Here is a 24,960-nt window from a genome sequence, read left to right on the forward strand (position 1 = left end):
GCATTTTTTATTCTGTAATAGCTTTATAATTTTTCTTGAAAGATTTATTTTATGTTCTGTTGCAGACCTTTTTCACCAAACATGGTGGAATGTTGCTTCCTAAGAAATTATTCCCTAATGGGGCTTTATACCTGAAACTCAGGAGTCAGCACAGACAAAATAATTGTAGTAGCCAATCCTACCTTATTTCTGCAGCTTCATGGTCTCTGAACTGTGTTGTAACAAAATAGAGAAGGTGAAGGTGGTTTTATTATCCCTAAGACAGATAAATGATCAATAGAACATTACTTGTCTGAACTTACTCTTTTTTGATATAAACCCCCTTTTCTAGGGGACCCCTCTCATGCCTCTTGTGTTATACAAACCTACTCATTCACCTTTTTAATATTGCTTATAAAGCCACCAGTTGGTTTCCACTTAAACATTGTCTAAATTGACTTTAAAAACAAACCTTGTTTTCCTCCTTGCCTTTTCCCAGCGCATTGGTTACCTGGCTGCCTCCCAGTGCTTTCATGAAGGGACTGATGTCATTATGCTGACAACTAATCAGATCAGAAAGGTAAATGTTCAATTCTTCATTTCTTCTTGCACTCTCTCCCTGCTTGTACTTTCACATCTGTACTGAGTATTTCTCCATGAGGAATACAGAGGTGGTTCAGTAGAATTCTTGATTTTCAGTCTCCTGTCATTCCACAAGCAGAGGGATTAATGAAACACTCAGGAACTGTGCACATCCCTCCCTGTGCTGTCTCATACCAGCCCTGTGTTTGTTCAGCACAGAAAATGGGGACAGAAATAACTTTGCTGGTCTCTAGGCAGTGCTTATAAGAATGTAACAGGCAGGAAAAATGTCCCCATTCCTGAAGTAAAATGAGCAGTGGCTCAGGAGTGACATGGCTCCACAACACTTCTACTTGTGTGGGATCTTTTTGTCTGTAATTCCACATCAGACTTTGACTTCTCTGGTAGAATTGGGTGTAAAAATGGTGAAGAGAGTGTGGAAAGTTTTGTTCTGCATTCATGTACCCACATGTGCATTCATTTTCATAGAGCTTGATCACTTGGAGTTACTGGTGTGCAGCGTAGTTTTCCTATTCTTGAAGTTACAGATATTTTTTAAGCTCTTGACTTTCATTTTTTAAGTATCACTGCTTTAAAACTTGACTGATCCAGTACAAAATCTGCCTACATTTTTACCATTTTTACAAGGAACCAAAATGTGTTTTCCTTGCTTAAAAAAGAGCAGTGGGATGTTATCCAGTATCTTCCCTAAAGAACTAGTGCTTTTCCCTCTATCTTTTGAACTATTTTGTACTGAATGGGAATATCTATTGTCTTTATTATGAACTCTTTATTTTACTGAATTTCAGTCAGTTACTGGCTACTTCCACTTTGTGCCCAAGTTTTTATGTAGAAGATAAAAATCTTTCTTTATGCCTTTTCATGTTTCATTGATCCAAAGCTTGAAATTTGAAGGATTTATCAGTTCTAAAAATACATTAGAGCCAGGATGAATTTCAGTTTTTTGCCCCTTAAGAAGTAGACTGCATTATTCTTAAAGTAGACTCTAATTTCCCACCACCTGCAGCAGGTTTTTAAATGAGATGTAAATGGCACAGAACCCCAAAGGCCTGACTATGTTTAGCTCTCCTGAAGCAGCTTCAGTATCCATGTGAATCTGGACTCTTAATTCAGCAGTTCATGTGGGAATGCTCTGTGCAGCCTCTTCATGTTTGTGTTTCCTGATACACAATTTATAGTCTATACTTGAACTTACTCATAAATTAATTTTACTATGGGTGAGTGACTTAAGCTTAGAAAGACCTGAAAGAGAATGGAGGGCTGGTTAGGATACTGACTACAAATAGATCCAAAGGAACCCGACCAATAAATGTGTTCCTCACACATAAATTGTGTCCTGTCTTTGTGGACTGGAAGTGTGATGCTGCCAGCAGCTTGGGAGAAGAATAATTTCATTTCTCTACTAGATTAAGGTGGAGCACCACTCACCAAGAGTGCTTGTTCCCAGTGAAGTTGATGACACTTGGAATTGGACTTAGCAGGGTTAGTGCTTAATACCAGTTTTTTAGGACTTTAAATATGTCTGTAATAAGTAATGAGTGTTACAAAACTATTTCCATTCCCAAAACACCACCAAGGTATGATATCTCTGATTACTTTTATGTTGCAGTCATCCATCTCTTGTTTAATTATGGTTCTTTGTGCCCATTATTAAACCCCAGGCTGGCTGTAGTTTAGCAGGTGTTAGTAGTTGATATATAAATATTCCCATGAAGAAGCTCTGCTTTATTTATGTTGATTGAATAAAATTAGTCTGAGGAAGTTGTTTCTTAACATTCTGTGTGATCTTAAATTTTTGAGCGTGTTTCTCTTTTTTCAGGATCTGAGTAGCCCTAACCAGTATGATACTGGAGTTGCACTGACTGGCTTGTCCTGTTTTGTTACTCCAGATCTTGCCAGGGACTTGGCAAATGACATCATGACATTGGTGAGTTCATAAGGTTGAAATAACTTTCTATAATTATAGAATGTTAAGTTATTCAAATCTGGTAAATATCTTAAATTTAGAACTGATACATGTGAAACCTGCTGCTTCATTCTTGTGGGGGTTCTGGGGAGCTTTTACAGACTTTAGTTAGATCAAGAGGATCACTTTGAAATACATTCATTAGTTCTGGTGATAAACAACAGTATTTTGCTCTTGCCTCAAAGCTGAGTTTTCAAAAAGCAGTTGAGTCTCCCAGGAAGAGCTTTGGTGACAGCAGTGTGAGCACAGGAGCTCTGGAAACACAGATGTGCTCAGAGCCTGACTGCAGTTTTTTCATTCACAGATGTCTCACACAAAGCCTTACATCAGGAAGAAGGCAGTGTTAATCATGTACAAAGTTTTTTTGAAGTACCCAGAGTCCCTCCGTCCTGCATTTCCTCGCCTTAAAGAGAAACTTGAAGATCCAGATCCCGGTGAGTGGGTTTTAGTGAATTCCTTCTGCTCTCACACGTGGAGGTCCATGTGCTTGTAGAGCTTGTGGAGAAAAGAGTGCATGAAAAATGCTGTAATCATCTTTTGGGCACTGACTCTCCTGTTTCAGGGTAGGTCAGTATAGGAGACTTTTGATGGGTGTTGCCATATTAAAAATAGGTTCTTTAAAATGTCCATTTCTTCAAACCCAAAGCTACTGAAAATGTATCAGACGGTTAAACCTTAATGGACAAAGCAGCTTAAAGTTTCCTGATTTGTTGAACTTGACTATTGAAAATATTTCAGTTGATTTCAGGGTTTGGGGTTCTCGTTTTGTTACTACTTGTGCTTTTTTTAGCAAGCTGCAGCTGTTGACTTGCAGTGGACACAGTTAAAATTATTTAACATTCCTTAGTGTATTTTTTATTTATTTGAGTCCAGACTGCTCTTTGGGCCCCTCAGTACTGTCAGTGCAGGTCAGCCACAGCACAGGAAATCTGCAATTGCTCAGTATCATATTCACATTTTTGCTCAGTCTTTAGGAGGTGCTGGTGTTCCCTCACTGCACCAAAACACTTGTTTTAGGAATTCTGTGTCTGGTGTGTATTTGATCTCCACTTGATTTGTATCTGCAATTACAGGGAGAAATTTAATTGCATTTCCCAACTGTTTTATTGTGAGCATGGAATATTTATCTTGCAGGACAATGTTATTAAAGAAAGCAAAATCCCTCACCTGCAGAGAGAGGAAGAAGTTGCCTGTTAAGCTTTGTGGAGTGAAGGATTGCTCTCTGCTAGGACACCCAGCCTGCGTAGACTAAAACATTCCAAACTGACAACAACCTGTGTCAGGCTGAGCAATGAGAAGAGAGTGAACATGTCCAGTTAGATTAAGGAATTATTTTTGTTTTGTATTTAAACATTTAAAATAATACATATCAGAGAAGTCAGGATGGATTGGAAACTTTCTGGTGGCTGATTAATGATTGTGTTGTCTGTGTCCCACAACCAGCTCTCCACAGTCCAGGGCAGGGATGTGGCAGTTTGCTGTTTTTTCTCATGCTGAACCAAAGCAGATACCTGGCTTGCTGCTATATTAGAAAATAGCCAGAATTAAATAAAACCCTTTCTCAGTTTGCTTTTGCATCCCTGTATTTACTGCCTCAGGCTTGGGAATGAGGCCAAACCATTGGACACACAGGTCTGAAGCTTCAGCTGCTTTTGCTGTGGGGGTTCTGCACCAGAAACTTCAATTACAATGGAGGCATTGATGAGATTTGTGCTTCTCCCTCCTGTTTTGCCCAGGTGTGCAGTCTGCTGCAGTAAATGTGATTTGTGAGCTGGCTCGACGCAATCCCAAAAATTACCTTTCCCTTGCTCCCCTCTTCTTCAAGCTGATGACGTCGTCAACCAATAATTGGGTTCTCATTAAAATTATAAAACTGGCAAGTATTCTGCTTTTTGTTTATAGGATTAGAGTTCTCATTAAATTACCTTGGGTGTGAAAGTGGATTTCGTGCTGGGAGGCATAGTTACCATTCAGTCTGAATAAAAAGTAACCAGGAATATCTTCTAATGTTTGTGAATGTAACCAAAGAGAAAAATATGTTAATATAACTTGGTTTAAATACAGTGAACTGTAATTTACATAATGTTTTGAAGCTGTTGAAAAGCAGCTATTAACTCACTTTTCTTCTTATTGAATAGTTTGGTGCTCTTACTCCATTAGAACCAAGACTGGGGAAGAAACTGATTGAGCCCCTGACCAACCTCATCCACAGGTTTGTGTGACAGGTCCTGCCTTGTTCAGTCAGGACTGGGGAAGGGCCTGGTGAGTGGGTCGGTAGCTGGGGTGAGGATGCATTCTATAATTTTTTCTTGACTTTTGGTATATTGGCTTCAAGTATCAAGAGAGATTCTTAGACAAGGGTTGTTTCTGGAAAGCCTGAGTGAGGTAAAATACCTTAAAGGAAAATCTCTGGGTGTCTGACTGTCAGCATGAATTCCTCCAATGGATGGATGAAAATTGGAGCAATTTGCTTTCCTTTCACTGCATTTCAAGCCAGAGATGACTGTGAAGGATGTATAAAAAGGCTCAGCTGTGTATATGCCTCTCCTATTCACCTCACACATTTGATTCCTGACTTTTGGGAGTGCCTTACCCACCAAAGCAGCGTGACAAGGAATATATTAAAGCCCTTTCTCATGCATTTGGCAGCTCAGATGTGTTTTGAAAGAGGCTCTTACAATATATATATTCTAAATGTAGATTAAATAATGTTGAAGTTATTTCCTTGTCCCTTGTCTGTTGCTGGTTTGTGGTGGTGTAGTGGTTCTTATTCTGAACTGAAATCAGGAAATAGATGCCTTGGGGGGAATACATGGATTCTCCTTGTTATGAAGAGGAAGTGTGATCTTACGCAGGAACTGCTGAGTGAAAAAGTTTCTTTTCATGTGACAGAGCAAGGTTTTAAGCAGATATCTGTGTAGCCTTGAGAGCAGCTCTAGCCAGAGGATTTCCGTCCATCCTCATATTCCTTTAAGGCAGGCTCAGACAGAGCAGCATCCAGGTACCTCCAGGAGGTTGTCAGCAGTAACAAATAAGTGCAATCCCCCAGAAAAAGCAGGAGGATGGACAATCTCAACTCCCACATCAGTAATTTTGAGTTGTGGGGACTGAATCCTCTTTGTCTTGGTCTCCTTTCAGTCATTTTGCGTCTCATAATGAGTCACAGCACTCTGAGCTGTCTCACCAAGTGCCCAGGGAGCAGAAATGGTGGTTTTGGTTCTCAGCATCCCAAGCTGACCCTCAGGGCATCACTGTGCTGCTGGAGCTGTGCTCCTTCCCTGTGTGCCCTGTGCTTGGAACCTGCTCCTTTGGGGCTTGGCAGGTTCCTGGTTCCCTCTTGTACAGCTTAGGCTTTGTAAGGAGCTCTGCAATCCACAGAACTACTCTGTGTGTTCAGCTGGCACAAGCAGCCTTGAATTTGAGTTTTGGGTGAAATCAGGCACTGGAAATGGGTTGATGATTTCCAGGGATGGGAAGTGTGTTCCTGCATCCCAGTCCTCTGCTGCTGGGATGTGACTCACTCGCTTGGAGAGAGACTTGAGCTTCTCCATCTGCCTTGTCATGAGTTTTTGACCTTGGGCAGAGGATTTCATTTGATTCTTGGGCAAGATTGCTTCAGTATTGTGTGACTGGTGCTGGAGTTTGAGTAACCACTTCCTTCCGTGTTCCTTGTGTCACAGTGCTCTTACTTGGTGCTTTTCCAGGAAGATTTTTGAGTTTTTAAACATTTGTTTAAAAATTCCTCCCCCCAACAGTTTTTAAGTGAGAATCATTTCATCTGTTTGAAGGGATATGGAGCAGAATATTGACAATGTCTTGTGAAGTTCAAGGTGCTAACTAGCTCCAAGATAGTGCTGACAGCTCTTCAAAATGTGCTGGTTTATTCCTTATTTAATATACCTGATTTCTGTTTCAGCACCTCAGCCATGTCTCTCTTATATGAATGTGTGAACACAGTAATAGCAGGTGAGAACTGAAACTTGGAACAAAAAAAAAAAAAAAAGTGATGAACTTTGTCATCAACTGACGCCATCTGTAAACCTTTTTTTCTTTAACTTAATGTATTCTAAAATGCATTAACTCTCCTGGCAAACTTTGTGTTACTGTGGGGCTGAAATCCTTTGTTGTCAGTGGGTGAGGCACAGCCACTACAGCTGTGTTGTCTGTACCTGCCTTCAGCAAACACAATGAGATTATTTATGTGCCAGATCCTAAATGTTGCTACAACTACAAAATGTAGCAGCAGCAATAGAATTAAAACAAGTGATGTCTCTTTGCCAAGTTCTCTTATGTGATGATGGATCAGACCTTTTTTTTTTTAATTTTGCAACTTTGCAGTTTAAAAATGGGGTGTAATTCCTTAGAGGAGGCAATTGGAGTTACTGATTGGCAGTTTCAGTTTCTGCGGAAGGGATATGAACTCCATAACTGGGAGGGTGAGAGAAAACAAAGGCAAAAAGGGATAACACAGTATTGCAGCTCAGGCTTGGCTGCAATATCAGAGTGTGGAGCAGAGGGTTATTGACATTCACAGTTGGTCTGTCTGTCTCCTGTGGGTTCTTTGGATAATGCTGCAGAACTTGCTGTGCTGGGTCAGTTCGGAGAGGGAAGAGAGATCTGTCACTCACTGTTACTCCTTCAGGGAAATGAGGTGTCACGATGGGAGGGAGAATAACACAGAGGGGAATTCCATTGTGAGTGAGAGTGGCCTTCACTGAGATCCAGTGGGGTCATCTGTGGGTAGAGGGGGAATTCACCCACCCAGGACACCTCAGGGATGGTGATGTCAAACTCAGAGCCAGCAAATGAGCCCTGAAACACCAGAGGAGCACCTGGCACCTGCCAGCTCTGGAGGTGACAGTGTCCAGCTCAGCTCCCCTGCAGGGACAGAGGGCAGCACATGGCACAGCTGTGCCAGCAGCAGTTACCACAGTGAGCCCACCTTTCTTGCAGTGGGGCTGTGTGCTGCCAGAGCTTTCAAGTGTCCCAAATAATCAATAATAGCTGGCTTGATTAAAGCTCTGATCTAATCACATTAAACTCCAGGATCCGTTGCTGCATCCCATTGCATTAGGAAAGTGCACAATTAAAAATTCAGCTGTACAGTAGCTGCTGATATATTAATAGCCTTGACTGCTATGTGATGTCAGTGAAATAAACCCTAGTGAGAGCAAAAAAGAGCAGCTTTGACCTGGCTGTTGCAGCTTTTTCTACCTTTACACGTTTTTTCCTGCCCTCTTATTATTACTGTTATGATATGTGAAATTATAAGTTTGTCACAACATTCTCTCCTTCCTCCCCACCCCCAGAAGTCCAGGCAAACAGACAAACAATAATTAAGCAATAAACAGACAAAAAATAATCTTTCCCTGAGAGTTGAGCTGGGTGTGAGCTGTTGGGTGGTGTTGTTGCAGTCACTCCCAGCACAGAAATTCTGACTGGAATTTGTGCTTCTGTTTCAGTTCTGATCTCTCTGTCCTCGGGGATGCCCAACCACAGCGCCAGCATCCAGGTGGGACCCTGGGTTTGGGGCTTGTTCTGCTTTGCTGGGGGATCCCAAGGGCCAGGGAAAATGGGATTGTGTTCCTCTGCCAGAAGTTACAGCAGTAGCTCCCTGAAGCGCTCTCACTGTGCAATCCTGCAGGCTGAAGCATTCCCTATATAAATTCTCCTACTTAATTCACTCTAAAATGCAGAGTTTGAGAGTTTTCCCAACTCTTTATTCTTCTCCTGCTATCAATACAGTCATACAGAGGTTCCTTGTGTTTGGAAGTCTGTTAATGCAACAAAACCCTCTCACCTGGAGACCTCAGGTCTTGGTCAGATACTTCCTTGTGTATTGAGTAAACTTCATGAAGACTTAACTTTAATTAAGAACTGTAATAAACACAGTGTGGGTTTTTTTTCCCAGCTTTGTGTGCAGAAGTTGAGGATATTGATAGAAGATTCTGACCAGAACTGTAAGTATGGTGCTTTCTTCATGGAGCTGTTGGCCCCCAAGCACTGGGGAGATGCTGCAGCAGCCTCAGAGGGGTTGTAGTGCCTGGTGTGCTGTAAACAGTTGCTGGGGGGTTTAATATGGAAATAATTTTTTATTATATTCTTTATAATAATATTTTTTAAAACAAATGACAGCCGTTATTACTACTGGGGGGTTTAATATGGAAATAATTTTTGATGGTGAGCACTTCTTTATAATAATATTTTTAAAAACAAATGACAACAAATATTACTGCTGTTTGTGGTCTTGTAAATCTAAACCAGTTCTTTCCATGCTCTGGGATTTCCGTTTTTATAGACTGGCTGCTTGGAGAGCAGTGACAGCTATTTTCAGCAGAGTGAGCATAATAGTAAAATGCAAGAGTGTTGACTTACTTTAGTGACTACAAGGAATACTGGGAAATTTAAAATCTTAAAGCTTTAAGATTTCATGCTCAGCCCAAAACAGTGTTTCTATATTTGGAAAGAAGTTTTATTTTGTCTTTCACAGTGAAGTACCTGGGCCTGTTAGCTATGTCCAAAATCCTGAAAACGCACCCCAAGTCAGTTCAGTCTCACAAGGACCTCATTCTCCAATGTTTGGATGACAAAGATGAGTCCATCCGACTCAGAGCTTTAGATCTCCTCTATGGCATGGTATGTTCCTACATTTATTTCCTCAGCAGCCCCACTGACCCTGTAGGAAGGTGATGTTTAAGGAGAACATGCCCACTCCACAGCAGACTTCTGATAACAACTCCTACATCTTTTCTGGCAGTCTTTTACTAGTTCCTACTTAGTGAAATATCTGGCTCAGCATGAGGGCTTTAAAAATTCTGATTCAGACTGGATGGAGTTTCTCAGTTCAGGCTCTGTTGGAAATCACCCATTTTGAAATCAATTCCATTGGATGTTAATGACTCCTAAATTTGTTTCCTTTATAAGCAAAAATATTTTAAACTCTTAAACTTGCTAATCTGGCAGTAGAAGAGTCACTTTCTCTTGGATTTCTGTATTGCTGATAGTAATTCTGATCCTCAGCTCTCCCACAGCAAGGGTCATCACAAAATTAGCTGGGTTGGAAAGAGCCTTGGAGATCATCAAATCCAACTTATGACCTATTGTCAGCCAGGCCATGGCACTAAGTGCCACATCCAGTCTTTTCTTAAACCTTGTAACTTATGCTGGCTCTTCTTTAACAAAAACATTGAACAGTATTAGACAGGTTTATTTTTGGATTGGGGCCCACAGAGGTGGTTCTGGTTTCTTGTTAACATGAAAGGGTCCAGCAAAGAGCCAGCAGCTGCTTTACTGGAACTGGAAGGACTTGGCTGTGTAGGAAAGTGGTTGAACCCTTCACCACCTCTTCAACAGGTCTCCAAGAAGAACTTGATGGAGATTGTGAAGAAATTGATGATTCATGTGGATAAAGCTGAAGGGACGACGTACAGAGATGAGCTGCTGACCAAAATCATTGACATCTGCAGCCAATCCAATTATCAGTACATCACCAACTTTGAATGGTCAGTGCTGCCAGCTTGGAGCTCATCAGAAAGGCAGTGCAGGGTTGTGTTGGGAAGGATGAAAGTTTGACAAGAAAGTCTCACAGATATGTATGTTTAGCAGAAAGATTTTTGAATGTGGAGTCTGATGAAGGAATAGAGTTGGAAGCAAGTTTTGATATAGAAGAAAAGAATTGCTGAGCCAGTCTTACTGGATAACCAAGAAGGCAAAGTTAGTTAGAAGGGATTTTTATGGCTTAGAGCGAAGGATAGATGCACCTCAAATAAGAAGAGGTTTTTATCAAGCAGAAAGATAGCACAGGCAAACAAGTCAGCAAAGTTGCAAGTAGAAAAAAGGTCTCAGAATTTTCCACTGTAAGAAAACTGAAATACAACTTCTAGCTTAAACTATAATGTACTAACCTTTAGTGATTGGAGAATAGTAACATGAATATGGTAATTATAGTAGTTATGATAGGCTATAGATAATAGTTAAGGTATAGATTGGTTCTACTGTATTAAGATGCTAAGCAAAGAAAAGTATCTGATGCAATGTAACCAAAACCAAAGGGTCTCCAGGCCTGCCTGCAGCTGGAGCTGACAGCTGTGGGCACAGCTCTGTCACCCATGACCCTGGACTGCTGGAATGTCTTAGATGTAACAAACTGCATTTTGGAGAGCTGCCTGGAGTCCCGCGTCCCTCATTTAGACTCTTACAGGGTTGTGCTCTGATGCCCACCCATCCCTTCCCCTAGGTACATAAGCATCCTGGTGGAGCTGACCCGGCTGGAGGGCACGAGGCACGGGCACCTGATCGCGGCGCAGATGTTGGACGTGGCCATCAGAGTGAAAGCCATCCGCAAGTTCGCGGTGTCGCAGATGGCCATGCTGCTGGACAACGCCCACCTCATCGCCAGCAACACCCAGAGGAACGGCATCTGTGAGGTGCTCTATGCTGCTGCCTGGATCTGCGGGGAGTTCTCTGAGTAAGTGCAGGCACAGCCTGGTGTGCTCTGAGGGGCAGCTGCTGGGCAAAGCTTTTGGTCACTGAAAGGTGTTTTTGAGAGAGGGATTAGAGTATGTACCTTAATGCCACCAAAGTGATTGTTTTTCTCTTGTTCCCTCACACTATCGACTCCTCAGCTCATTCTAGCCAAGACATTTTTAACTAGCTGATCATTTTTCCTGTCTGTCCAGCCTTGCCCACTCATGTAGGAAGCCATAGTAGTGAATCATAGAATCCCAGAATATCCTGAGTCAGAAGGGACCTGCAGGGATCATCAGTGCAGCCCTGTCCCTGCACAGCCACCCCAACAACCCCACCCTGAGCAGCCCTGGGAGCTCCTGGAGCTCTGGCAGCCTTGGCACCATTCCCTGGGGAGCCTGGGCAGTGCCCAGCAGCCTCGGGGGGCAGAACCTTGCCCTGAGCTCCATGCCAAGGCCTGGCCCAGCTCCAGCCCTTGCTGGGCTCCTGTCCCTGTCCCAGAGCAGAGCTCAGCCCCTGCCCCTGTGCCTGCCCTGGGGAGGAGCTGCAGCCCCCGAGGAGCCTCCCCTCAGTCTCCTGGGCTGCAGCTGAACCAGCCAAGTGCCCTCAGCTGCTCCTCAGCCCCTTCCCCAGCTCCTGTCCCTCCTTGGGCACTCTCCAACAGCTTTGGATCCTTCTGATCTTGTAGGTATAAGCTGTTAGATCTTCAGATGTTGAAGGAACTTCTTAATCATTAAGGTCTACCCCATTTATATTATAGGGAACATGTGCAATCTCTATATTTGAATCAATTCTTTCTCTCCTCCCTGTTTTGTCCTTGTTAAAAGGCTTTTGCAGGCTTTTTTTCCCATCTTTCTGGAAATTAAAAGATGTCATCTTTTTGCTTAAAATTTTTCAGTGCCCACAGTAGCACAATTTTCAGTGTTCTTGTACCAGTATGTTTCTTTTAGCTTCAACAGGTGTTTTTGTCTCTTGCTTGTGCAGATATAGCTGTTACCCAGCTTTTATTCTGGTAGATTGGACAGGTGTGGTACTGGAGTCTCCTCTTACCAGCTAGTTTGGTGTCTCTTTCTAATTACCACTCTGAACACTGGCTCCAGTTTAAATTCACACTGTAGGTGTGATATTGGGGGAAAGCTGGTACAGCTCAGATCTTAATTTTCTTAAAAAAAAAAAAAGTTGTACAAAGAAAACTGCAACTGAAAAAGTAAGGAAATATACTCTTTTTCCAGTGTTATCACATTATTACTTAGAAACAGCTTAGCTTTGTTTGTAATACTTTCTTATGCATTTTCCATTTAGTTGTGAGCAGATAATTTTGAGTAAGAGCATGAGGTCTGTTAAAGTTCTGTGATCTCTATTCTTTTTTTGTATTAAGCACTGCCTGCTGGATTTTATTTTTGCTTGCCTTTCACCTGTATATTCTGTTCTTATAGACACCTGGAGGAAGCAAACCAAACCCTGGAAGCAATGTTGAGGCCCAAAGTTACAACCCTGCCAGGCCACATCCAGGCTGTTTATGTGCAGAACATGGTGAAGCTCTATGCATCCATCCTGCAGCAGAAGGAGCAGGCTGGGGAAAAGGAGGCAGCTCAGGAAATTACACAGCTGATGATCGACCGCCTGCCTCAGTTTGTGCAGAGTGCAGATCTGGAGGTTCAGGAGAGGGTAAGAGAATGAAATTACTTTGGGATTTATCATGGGAAGCCTTGGAGCAGGTCTGTGACTCTCTGTGTCTGTGCACATTTTCTGTAAGCTCTTACCAGTGACCAAGCCCAGATCTTATTGCAGTTTGATGTCATCTCTGAAAGCTGTCAGCAAGATCTTCACTCAAAACAATTTAATTTCAAAATTATTCAGCCACTTAAGGGGACAAAAAGGACCCAGCTAAAAGAAAAGCTTAATATGGACTTTTTACATTTGCTCTAAACCTGCACTTTATGCTGCTTCTCTTAAGTCCCTTAATGGAGTAAAACACCTTCTGTTGACTTCAGTTGATTTGTTTGGTTCAGCTTGTTAAATATTACTCTGAAAGCACTTCTGCATTTGTTTTTAGGCTTCTTGCATCTTGCAGCTAATAAAATACATCCAGAAGCTACAAGCAAAAGAAGTTCCTGTAGCTGAGGAAGTGATAGCCCTGTTTGCTGGTGAGCTGAACCCTGTGGCTCCTAAAGCACAGAAGAAAGTCCCTGTTCCAGAGGGGTAAAGTTCCTTCTCTCTCCCAAACCTTTATTTAAACTTTGAATAATAAAGCAATGTATATGATGAGACACTGAAATACTCAGTGTACTGAGTCAAGCTGTGTGTTTGCTGCAATTCTTCCCAGCCTGGACCTTGATGCCTGGATCAATGAGCCTCCATCAGACAGTGAGTCTGAAGATGAAAAGCCCAAAACAATATTTCATGAGGAGGAACAAAGGCATTCAAGACACAGACAGCCAGAAATAGATGAAGAGGAGCTGGCCAGAGTGAGTGAATGTTAAAATGCTTTTCCCTACATAATTCAGTAGTAATCCAAGTGGTGCTGGAGCAGTGGGGGCTGCTGTGGATTCTCCATGTAGCCAGGGAGCCCTTCTGCTCTCCACAGCTCAGGAAAGCTGATCACTGATGGGAGCTGATGCTTATGGACCTGAGCAGCTTCTGTGAATGACTGTAACATGATTGTGCTCAGCAGTGATCCCACCTTTCCTGCCTCTGACCTCTTTGCTTTCGCAGAGAGAACTTGTTGTTACATGAATCTTCACTTCTTCCTCTCCTTGCAGAAGTGAAAACAGCAACATTCCAATTGCCATCAAAAAGTGATGTCTGGGAAGGTTTTATCTCTAGTCTTTAATTAAAAAGCAAAGAAGGGTGTTCTAAGGAATATTAGTTACAGTATCATATGCAATGGCTTGGGGCAGGAGGGACCTTAAAGCTCATCCCATTCCACCCCCTGCCAAGGGCAGGGACACCTTCCACCATCCCATATTGCTCCAAGCCCTTTCCAGCCTGGCCTTGAACTCTTCCAGGGATGGGAATTAGTAATGGTACCTGCAGTTCTATCCTAGTACGTGTGGTAACTCAGAATTGCTTTATCACACAAGCTGCTCTGCTCTAGTCTTTTCACAGCAGTTATGTATTGTTCCAAAAATGCAGGGAGCTTTTGTTTTGCACTTTGGTGTCTTTTATCTCTTTGCTTACAAACAAACATTGTAACTGCAAATCCTCTTTTGCTTCTAGCGTCGAGAAGCCCGGAAACAAGAACAGGCAAACAACCCATTTTATATTAAAAGCTCTCCTTCCCCTCAGAAGGTGAGTCTGAATTGCAATATCTCACTGCACTTTGCTGTCACTGTGGGAAGGCTCCCTGAATGTCAGAGCTGCAGCCTCCTCTGGGACATTCTGATATTTCCCCTGCACTTTCCCCTTCCCACTTTATAATGCATGGACTGGAGTGGCTGCCTACAACTGTTTTTATAACTCCTGGTTGTGCTGAGAATCTCCTGAGTGACCTGGTACCCCCAGAGCAGCCTGTGAGAGAGTCTGTGCAGTTTGTCCCAGCCCTGGGTGATGGCATCATTCACATCCCCAGGCACCTCACTCAGAGCCCTGCAGAGGGTGACCCTGGAACTCACACTGTATTTTGTGGATCAGAAAGTTGTTGTGGTCTCTGAACGCCCTTTTCAGGGAAAGAACTTCCTTTATTCCCTCTATATTTCTCTATATCTGAAGGACTGCCCCGTGTTCCTCAACTCCAGTCTCCAAATTTATCTTCTGAAGTGGCAAGTTATTAGCAATAAAACAAACCAAAAATTCTTCATTCTGAGAGCTGCAGTAATTCTTCATTCTGGGATCTGCAGTAATTCTTCAGGGCAGTAGTGGGGTTAAAAAACTGTAGGGTAGCTAAGAGTAGGGTTCTTTATAATAGTTATCAACTGGCTTTAAAACACTCTCTGCTACCACACAGAATTATTAACAAGCTGTTCCATTCCTATCTTTTAAAATGTTCTCTTAAGGGATTGAACTGCTTGATGTTTGTAATATGCCTATTTACAGAAATTTGTGCTGGTAGTGCTCAGAAAGTAGCAAATCTTTCTTTTCCCAGCGATACCAAGACACTCCAGGCGTGGAACATATTCCTGTGGTCCAGATCGACCTTTCTGTCCCATTAAAAGTTCCAGGTAAGCACAACTAATTTTTTAAAATTAATTAAAGAAATTCAGTTTAGCAAAAGTCATAATTCTTTCTTAGGTCTTCCACCTGTGGTTTTGAAGGGCAAGGAACACACTTTCATTTGAGTCTTAAATATATCTCCTTAATTTACATTTGAAAATAGTACTTTGCAGTCTGAGTTCCTTTTAAGATAATATTAGAAATAGTTCTGTGATTAGGAATGTCATGCAGCCAGGTCTGTGACATGTAGAGGAACCACTGTTCTGTGTGGGAGCAGTCACCTTGAAAATATCTTAGAGGTCTGATGGAGGAGACATGAAATAGAATCTAATGGTAGAGATACTGTTTGGATATCTTTTTTCAGTTATCAAAAGTGGTTGTGTATCTAAGGAGTGGTTGGATACAGCACAGAAAAGCTGTTGATAAAGTGCCTTTCATTGCAAGTACAGCAGCAATGTCACCAATTCTCCTTAAAATCTCAATGTTTGGGATGCTCCTTGTAATGCAATAATGCAGCCAAGAATCAGGGAGCAGGGTTGAGCTCTGTCCTGTTTCTGCAGAGATGGAGTGGACAGCAAAGCTGGTGCTTGGGGGGCTGTGTGAGGTGATGTGGAAGCACAGAGAGGTGTGGATCCAGCTGGCTCTGGGTAGCTGGAAGCAGGAGCAGGGCACACTCCTGACGGGGTGCTTCAGTGCTCAGTCCATGTGCTCTGTACCTGAAAGCAGCTTGGCTTTCCCCCAGGAATGCCCATGTCAGACCAGTATGTGAAACTGGAAGAAGAGAGAAGGCATAAACAGAAACTGGAGAAAGACAAGAAAAAGAAAAAGCAGAAAAAGGAGAAGAGAGGGAAACACCATCGCCACAACTCCCTGCACACAGAGAGTGAGGAGGACATTGCTCCAGCTCACCACGTTGACATCATCACAGAGGAGATGCCAGAGGTCAGTTCCTGTGCTTGGGGTCTGGGATTTATCTGTGTGCAGCTCTTGAGAGATTTTTGCCCCCACAACTGCAGCCAGTCTGTGATGTGGCAGTTCCAGAGCTGTTTCAGAAATGACTGAGATGATCCCAGGCTGTTCTTTGCAGGGGAAGAAATTACTGTCTTTTTTTTTAACAGAAAGACAAAAATTGCCACTGAAGCTATTAAAAAAGTCAAAACTAGCAAAACAATGTTCATCCCTGCTCTAAAAGTAACACTGTCCAAATAACATTTATTATGCTCTGCTGCTTCACTTTGACTGTAACTTGCTGTCTAGTCAGCAGCTTTGCAGCTGATGATAATTAATTGCAGATGCTAATGATGTAATCTGTATTTGTTTCTAAAATTTCCTTTAATCAAAACCGAACAGCAGCAATTCAAGTCCTGCTGTTTATGAAGAAGGGGTTTCTGTTCCAAATTAATCTTGAAACTAGATGCTGCACTGAAGTGCATTGTTCCCATAACTTACTGTGCCTGACTGCAGCTGGCCTGCTGCAGGGTTCACAGGCTCAAAAAAATGTCATTTGGGTGGTGTTAAGCTTGAGTTTGGAAATTGCCAGTGGTTTACTGCCTCAGTGGATGTCTCTTTACTCTCCTGCAGAATGCTTTGCCCAGTGATGAAGATGACAAAGATCCCAACGATCCCTATAAGGCACTTGACATAGACCTGGATAAGTAAGTGCAGTTTGTGTGTGGGTTCATCAGTTGCTGAGGGAGTGCCTGAGGGCGGGGCTGGGGCTGAGCAGGCAAAGGCAATACAGGCCATGAGGGGAAAAGGCTGAAGGCTCTTCCTATGGCTTTGGTGAAACCTCAGGTGCTCATCCAGCTTTGGCTCTCACTGCAGCTTGGGTGATAAAATCTCAACTCCTGAGTATGAGAGAGGTTTGGGAGGGGCAGGGGAGTCACTAAATGTAGTGTGAGTGTGACTGAAGGAGTCTGGAAGCACAGACAGTGTCACTGGATCAGGTGTGAGTTACTCTGAGGTTTGGGTGTCCCACTGTCTCTGCTGTCACCTGTGCTGGCACTGAGTGTGAGCTGTGTCCATCTGTCCCCCTCAGAAGCTCTGTGTCCGTGGCAAGCCTGTGTTGTGATCACTGACCAGTAACACCCAGGCTGTCCCACCCCACTGCCCTGTGGCCCTTCAGTGTGTCCCACTGTAGGGAAGTGTTGTTCTGCTGTGACTGAGCTGTGTGTCACACCTGTGCCCAGGCTGTCCCAGCCAGCTCTGGGGCTGTGCCAGTGCCAGCACTGAGCCCCTGCATCCTCATGCCCATGAGCTCTGGGCTGTGCAGTATTGCACTGGGAGATTGGTTTGAATTTTTTTTTTAGTTGCTGTTTTACAAAATCACCATGCTAAAAATAATTGCTGATTTATGGTCCAGGGATGCCTCCTGTAAATTTTTGAAGACTCTGCAGGCCCATGTGGGTGTGTGTGGGATCTCTCTCTTCCTCTGATACTTGGGTCTGTGCCCTTCTTTGCAGTTCCAAATTTAAAGGGCTTTGGCCCCTCAGTACCTTGTGAATAAATGAATAAAACACTTTCTGAGGAACTCCTTTTTTGGAAGGCCAAAGTCTGCAGTGAAAATATATAAAAGGAAATTAATTTCTGACTGTAGCCCCTATATTTGCATGGTGATTCTCAGCAGCACTGGGCACACCCAGCAGAGCAGGTTCTGGGTGCTGTGCTCCAGGAGGCATCCAGGGCTGGTGGATTGTTCCATCCATTCCCTCCCCTGTGCCATGAGTGCTGTGCTCTCCTGTCATGGTTTCTCATGTCTGTGTCCTCTCTCTTTCTTTCTGTGCTTGCACTGCTCTGTCTGTCACGCTCACACGCAGTCTGGTTTCAGGGAAGCCTTCCAGGTAAGAATATCTCCTGAGTGTTGACCTTTGTCAGGTTGGTTGATTTTGGACAGGGCAAGTCCTTGAAGGGTGGTGGAACTGTTAAATCAGAGACTCTCACATTTGAGAGTCTGTTTTGTCACTGGCTTTCAGTACCAGTGCTGTTCCTGTACAGGTGTATCTGAAATAGTAAAAGATGAGGCCTGTTGGTTGTTCAATCTTTCCTTAGTGTCTGAAAGTGAAAAATTAATTGGTTCTGGTTCTTAATGCAATATAAGCAACAAAATTGAGGCAGTTGAGGCCATTAGAAATCTTCCTGAAGGGATGTTTGCTGTACCAGTGTGAAAATTAATATTAAATAAAAGCTAATAAATAGAAAAATATGCAGTTGGTGAAATTCTTGCTGGTTTCTGGAAATGTTTGACAAGAATGAGAGAAATTTTTGTGGTGTTTTTCCCCAGTTAGTGGATTTAGGATACAGTATAAATATGACCTGCTGTTGGTGCTTTTTGGAAACAGGTGTCTGAAGTTACATTTAACTTACAAAATGTGGTAGTAGAGTAAAAATTCCTAGTGTAAACTTCCAAAATAAAAATTACTTGGAATAATTCCCAATTGGGCCAATCTGTTCATCAAGAACAACAAACCCCACACCCTTCAAGGGCTGCTGGAGCCATGCTGACATTCCACTGCTCGAGTTTCCACTCTGCTGGAAATGCTGTTCCACATCCTTGCTTTTCCTTGGAGAGGGATTCCATGGAAACACAGTGTAGCATGGAGCTGTTCCTCTGTGGGCGTTCCTCAGCCTCCTGCTGGCACCTCTAAGGGTTAAACAGCAAAACCTTGGCTCTCAGTCACCTTCCAGTTGTTTCCTCTGACTCCTAACCCACAAGGGCAGTGTCTGCAGTGCATAAGTAAACTCCAGGTAGAGAAATATGCACTGATTTTAGGCCTGGGGGCCCAGCTCCCTAAGAACAAAGCAGACCTTGTCTTGGCCAGGTTATCTGGCTGAGGGAGCTGTTTGCAGCAGGTAATGGGCTCTTTCTTTTCAAGACCCTTAGCAGACAGTGAGAAGCTGCCAGTGCAGAGACACAGGAATGTCGAGACCCTGAAGTCACCCGACTCAGAAGTTCCCCTAGTAGAGAAGAAGAGCAAGAAACCCAAAAAGAAGGAAAAGAAACATAAAGATAAAGAGAGAGATAAAGGAAAGAAGAAAGAGAAGGAGAAAAAGGTGGTAGAGGAGGAGGAAGAAGAAGTAAAAAAGGTAATTCTCCAAGATTTGCATTATTTTAGCTCCTGCTGTTATTTATTGCTGAGTTCATTTTGTTGCCTAGGAACAGTTGCATTTAACAGTTCAAACAGCTCAATGCATTCACCCTCTATTTCCTTCAATTTTTACTACTGTAGCAGCAGGTATTTAAAGATTTCTGTTAATAAAAATAACACTTGCTTAGCCTCCTTAGTTAGCAGAATTGAGCTTACTGCAGCCTACACAGCAGAGCTGCCAGAGCTCACATGGAAGCTGAGTTTGCTGATATTTTGTCTGTTCTCCAAGTGGGGAACTCCTTAGCAAAATATCTGGAACTGTGAGTGTCATTTGTGGTGCATCCTGACTCCCATGTGCTCCAGAACCTTTCAATTATAAACCCTGTCCATAGCTGCCAGTTGCTCTCAGGATTTGAAGTATCCTCCTGTTAATCCTCCTGCAGAGCTGCACATTCTCTCTGCCCTGCAGCCCTTGCAATGCCAGGGATCCCCTACCCTAGTGTGGGGGTGCTGGGCAGGTTCTGTCAGCTGGGCCTGCCTTTGGAGGTGCTCAGAGACTGAAGTGAAGATTCTTGATGTGTTTGCTCCTGAATGTGTCACAGCATCTGTGCATGAGGAGCGCTCTGGAGTGCTGCATTTCCATGGGAACTTCCAAGTTTTCATTTAATTGTTACAGAGTCACAGAATCCCAGACTGGTTTGGGTTCAAAGGAACCTTAAAGCCCATCCAGTGCCACCCCTGCCATGGCAGGGACACCTCCCACTGTCCCAGGCTGCTCCAAGCCCTGTCCAGCCTGGCCTTGGGCACTGCCAGGGATCCAGGGGCAGCCCCAGCTGCTCTGGGCACCCTGTGCCAGGGCCTGCCCACCCTGCCAGGGAACAATTCCTGCCCAAGATCCCATCCAGCCCTGCCCTCTGGCAGTGGGAGCCATTCCCTGGCTCCTGTCCCTCCAGGCCTTGTCCCCAGTCCCTCTGCAGCTCTCCTGGAGCCCCTTCAGGCCCTGCAAGGGGCTCTGAGCTCTCCCTGGAGCCTTTTCTTCTTCAAGTGAACACTCCCAGCCCCTCCTCATAAGGCAGATGTTCCATCCTTGTGATCTTTTTGTTTTTGATTTTTAAGAAATATCTAAAAACAATGATAATGGGGTTTTTTTCTCCTGAAATTCAGGGAGAAGACTTGGATTTCTGGCTCTCCACTGCTCCACCAGCTGCTCCCACGCCCCAGCCACAGGTAGGAATCTTCCCCCATCAGAAGAAACTTCTGTGGTTATTCCTTGCCTCAAGCTGTGCAGGAGTGCTGTGTCATGCTGCAGCACAGAGGGCAACATCAGCTTCATCTCCTCACCTTCCTGCTGGGGAGCAGAGATATTGTGTCTGCCCAGTTCAGAGGAGCTGTAATGGGAGACTTGAGGCTCATTCTGTGCAGATCAAGGAATAGAAATAGAAATACAGGTGCAGCTCCAGGCTTGGTTGATTTTGTTATTGATGAGTGTAATGTTATACAGCTGTATGGTTTTATTTCCCCATATGAGGTAGACTCTAGCAATATTAATAGACATGAGAGACAGAGTGTGAAAGAAAAATTCTCATGAATTTTGATGGGAAATTCTACAGGAAGAGACAAAGATAGAAGGGGATGGACTCCTTGGAGGAAATCTTCTGAATCGTGTCCTTGGGTGATCATATTTGCTGGGCTTCAGAGGCATAAAATGAAAGCCTTGATACCATGTTAGCCTAATGTCATTTCTGAAATAACAGTTGTGAGGAGTTGTCACTGTTGAGTTTCTTTTGCTGTGGGATTGGGTTGTTCCAGCTGCTTTCCATGAGTGTCAGAATCCTTCTGCTCCTCTCCTCAGAGCGAGCCTGCAGTGGGCACTGCTGTGGTGGCTGAACCTCAAGGGCTAAATAAAGAAGAAAGGGAAGAACAAGAGGAGGAGGAGGAGGATGAAGGAAAGGTAAATGGTTCAAGTTAAGAGGAAATTACCTCAAGTTACACGAGGGGAGGCTTAGATTAGATATTAGGAAAGATTTTGTTGTTGATGTTTTTAATGGAAAGGATTGTCAGGCATTGGAACAGGCTGCAGTGGTGGAGTCACTGTCCCTGGAAATGTTCAGAAAACTTGTGGATGTGGCACTTGTGGACATTCTTTAGTGCTGGATGTGGTGGCACTGGGCTGATGGCTGGACCTGATGATCTTAAAGATCTTTTTCAACCTTCACAATTCGGTTCCATGAAGTTGCTGTCACCACTCAGCCATATTCTCCTGCTGTCTCAAACTCCTGAAAATGCAGCACACAGGATTTACCAACAGCATCTGTTCAGTGCAGTGACTGCCTGTAAATGTTGCATCCTTGGGGAGCTGTGACCACCCCCTGTCCCTGAGCCAAAGGACAGGTCCCAGTTAAAGCTGAGCTTCCAAACACTTGGAGAGATTCAGCCCTGTGCTGTTCCCAGGTTACTTTGGGATAAGGTGTTGGCAGCTGGGTGGGGAGCAGGGTTTACTGGGATTCCACATGGAGTTACTTTTGGGATTTAAGGAATGGTAGCTCTGTTTTGGGTTCTGCAGTAAAGGGAAACTTTGCACAGTCCAGGAAGTGCAGAGAGTGAGAGTCTAGAGTTGAAAGAGTGGTAGAGGGGTCATAGCTAGAAATCAAGGGTTTCTTTAAGGGTTTGTTGTAGTTTCTCATTCTTCTTGATAGAAATCCTCCAAGCATAAGAAGAAAAAGCACAAGAAAGAGAAAGAAGAGAAATCAAAGGAGTAAAAAGAAATCCAAAAAGAAGAGTCATCACAGCGAGGAGGAGCCCCCAGAGTCGGTGCAGAACGGGACACTAGAGGATGAGCCACTACCAGTGAGTAGCTGTGCCCAGGCCTGGGGACAGGGAGAGCTCAGCTGCTTGGGAGGGAGGACAGTGACAGCTCTTCTCAGAGTCGGCAGTTCTGGTGTGACTGTGAGTTCTCTCTTGTTTTGCAGCCCATGTCCAGTTACCGCCTTCTCGCTGAAAACCCATACATTAAAATGGTGAGTTTGGGTTATTCTCTGTGTGCCCTAAGAGGGGGGTGCCCTGGGGATGGAGCAGTGACTTTATGGAGCCATCACATAACTGAAGAACTGTTTCAGTCCCAAGCTGTATTTCCTTTCCTTTGGGTGGCCCACTTTAATTTCTAAGTTGATATTTTCCCAATCCTTAGCTGATCACCAGTGTGTTTCTATAATGTTCTGGCTATACCAAATTACCTCCCCTTTGAACCTGGTTTTATCCCCGGGTAAAATGGGGATAAATGTGTTCTGTTTCTTGAAGTTTGACTCTTTCCTGTGACATTTTTCCCTTCATTTGCAGACCTATGATATCCAAGGAAACCTCCAGAATGACAGCCAAGTTACAGTGTCTGTTATCTTTGAGAACAAAAGCACTAGCTTCCTTAAGAGCATGGAACTGAATGTCCTGGACTCTCTCAACACTAAAATGCTCCGACCAGAAGGATCATCAGTACACGATGGGATACCTGTGCCCTTCCAGCTCCCCCCTGGTATGCACAGCTTTGCACAGGGCTCTTGGAGTGTGGCTGGCCCTGCACTGCCCTCCTGTGGAAAGAGCTGCTTGAACTTCTTGCTGTTTTCCAGAAAAAACATCTCTGCCTGGGTGTTGCTGGGCTTTCCCACAGTTCCCTGGAGAGGATAAACCTTCTCCCAGTATGGCTGCAATGCAGATGGTTCTGCACAGCAAGAGCAAAGCCTTAATCTAGGGCTGGGAGTCCAAATGTCTGAGTTCCTTTTCCAGGTGCCTGCAGGCTGGCACACCTTTGACTACAGGAATCCAAAATTCATGATGTGTTTGCTATGAGATTTAAACTAAAACAAGGTAGTAGGTTTGTGAAGTATTAGAATCCACTCTGGATTTATTCTGGAGCTCTTGTCCCACTGTTTGAATGGCAGAGGCCTCTTGCAGTGAAGGTTTGTGATAAGGATGTGCAAGGAGGGCAGCTGAAGGATTAAGCACAGAAATGAAGGATAATGGTTTTGTACAGATCACAGTAGTACAGTCAAATCCGTGAACTTCCCTGAATTTCCCTTCATTCACTGAGGAGTTAATTTGAATCCTGGAACAGCTCACAGAGGGCTGGAATGGCTTCAGGGTGCTTTTCAGTCCCCCATGGAAAGCAGTGGGGTATTTGATTTGTTTTAAATCTGTATGTGGCAGTTCTTGACACAGACTTGTATATTAAAAGCAAAACATAGAAACATTAGAATTCAAATTAGCTCTGAAAGCTACTCTGAGATGTTTATAATATAATTCCAGTTATGCAAATAGTTTAAATCTGTGACACTGTGACACTTTGCCCAGGCACTTGCTCAATAACCTCCATCAAATGCCAGCTCCCATTGCTGCTACTGAGAGTGCTGTAACATTGTTGACTCATCACAGCAGTTGTGTGTAGAGCTCTCTTCCAACTCAGAGAATTTCAGACTTGGTTCAAAAATAGTCTGCACATAAGTCAGTTTATTGTAACCATTACTTAGATCTGGAAACCATGTTCTGACCTGACTTTTCCCTCTCCTCTCTTCACACTAGGAATCTCTAATGAAGCCCAGTTTGTGTTTACACTTCAGAGTATTGTTATGGCTCAGAAGTTAAAAGGAACACTGTCCTTTATAGTCAAAGTAAGTGCAGCTCTCAATTGCCTCTGCTTCCTTGGGAACTGCGTCAGGGAGCCGGACTCGGGTGGGAAGCTCTGCTCTGGAGCTTTTTTTAGGCATCATTTCATCCCTGCTGCAGCAGCCCATTCTGTGAGGAACATTTTCACATGACATCTTGTGCAATAGAGAGCCCCCAGTCCTGCGTCAGCACGTCCTAGATTGTCATTGCTGTCAGCGTGTGAGCAAGGCAGCCTGGAACATGTGCCACATTGTCAGCTAGAAAATCACACTGATCTGCTGGGGAGGGGACAGAGGGAACCAGGGGCTGCTCCTGCTGATCTCAGTTGGACACTGCCGCCTAGTACAAGGCTGCAAAACAAAAATGAGAATTAGATGCAGTCATTAAGAGTGGAAACCCAGACCAAGAGTGAGGTCAGCGGAAGGCATTGTTTAATACGTATTGAGCGGGATAAGACTGTGTGGGTCTCTGATGTTATTTCAGTACAGTTATTAATGAAAGAGATGCTCAGAGGAAATGAATGGAGACAGTTGTGGCTACTCCTGAGTCAGCCATTATCTCTATTTTAAGAGTTTCTTAAAAATAGCATGCTAGTCCTATTTTAGTACCTAAGAATCTGGGAACTATTAATTTATTATTTTGCTCAGGAAATAATGAACTGTAAAACCACATCTCCAAGTGTTAGTTTCAACTCAGTCTGCTCAGTTTAATTCAGCAGAGTGCAGGCAGAACTGCAGCCTGGTGTGTCCCTTACCTGTTGTAGGTGCACGTATCAACCCAGCTGCCCAAATCTTTGAGTGGGCTGGTCTTGTGGTGGGATGGTTCTCACACTAATCCTTCAGGGGGAACTGAGCCTTCAGCTCCTCACTGGTGCCTGTGTGGTGGGTAGGGGTGGCTGCCTCATGGCTCCCACTCACCTGCTCTCCTTTGCCCTGTTGCAGGATGATGAAGGTTCAACCCATGAAAAACTAGATTTCAAATTGCACTTCAGTTGTGCTTCATACTTGATCACGACACCTTGCTACAGGTGAGTGTCCCTGGCAGGCTGAGCCCTGC

General features: G+C 43.8%; 1 protein-coding gene across 1 annotated transcript in view; it reads left to right on the forward strand.

The window, feature by feature from the left end:
* AP3D1 (adaptor related protein complex 3 subunit delta 1) overlaps positions 1 to 24,960 on the forward strand; it is a 43,214-nt gene that overhangs the window by 14,615 nt on the left and 3,639 nt on the right. Inside the window, 28 exon segments of the mRNA XM_030966612.1 lie at positions 479 to 559; positions 2,402 to 2,509; positions 2,853 to 2,982; positions 4,285 to 4,424; positions 4,687 to 4,760; positions 6,465 to 6,514; positions 8,011 to 8,060; positions 8,460 to 8,508; positions 9,039 to 9,184; positions 9,902 to 10,050; positions 10,785 to 11,015; positions 12,451 to 12,682; positions 13,071 to 13,216; positions 13,341 to 13,482; positions 14,234 to 14,305; positions 15,099 to 15,174; positions 15,909 to 16,108; positions 16,748 to 16,821; positions 17,983 to 18,006; positions 19,039 to 19,249; positions 20,416 to 20,478; positions 21,104 to 21,202; positions 21,948 to 22,007; positions 22,009 to 22,098; positions 22,221 to 22,268; positions 22,588 to 22,777; positions 23,821 to 23,909; positions 24,846 to 24,931. Coding sequence (XP_030822472.1) covers positions 479 to 559; positions 2,402 to 2,509; positions 2,853 to 2,982; positions 4,285 to 4,424; positions 4,687 to 4,760; positions 6,465 to 6,514; positions 8,011 to 8,060; positions 8,460 to 8,508; positions 9,039 to 9,184; positions 9,902 to 10,050; positions 10,785 to 11,015; positions 12,451 to 12,682; positions 13,071 to 13,216; positions 13,341 to 13,482; positions 14,234 to 14,305; positions 15,099 to 15,174; positions 15,909 to 16,108; positions 16,748 to 16,821; positions 17,983 to 18,006; positions 19,039 to 19,249; positions 20,416 to 20,478; positions 21,104 to 21,202; positions 21,948 to 22,007; positions 22,009 to 22,098; positions 22,221 to 22,268; positions 22,588 to 22,777; positions 23,821 to 23,909; positions 24,846 to 24,931 — 3,110 coding nt within the window.

Source organism: Camarhynchus parvulus, chromosome 28 (genome assembly GCF_901933205.1).
Source record: "Camarhynchus parvulus chromosome 28, STF_HiC, whole genome shotgun sequence".
Taxonomy (NCBI): Eukaryota; Metazoa; Chordata; class Aves; order Passeriformes; family Thraupidae; genus Camarhynchus; species Camarhynchus parvulus.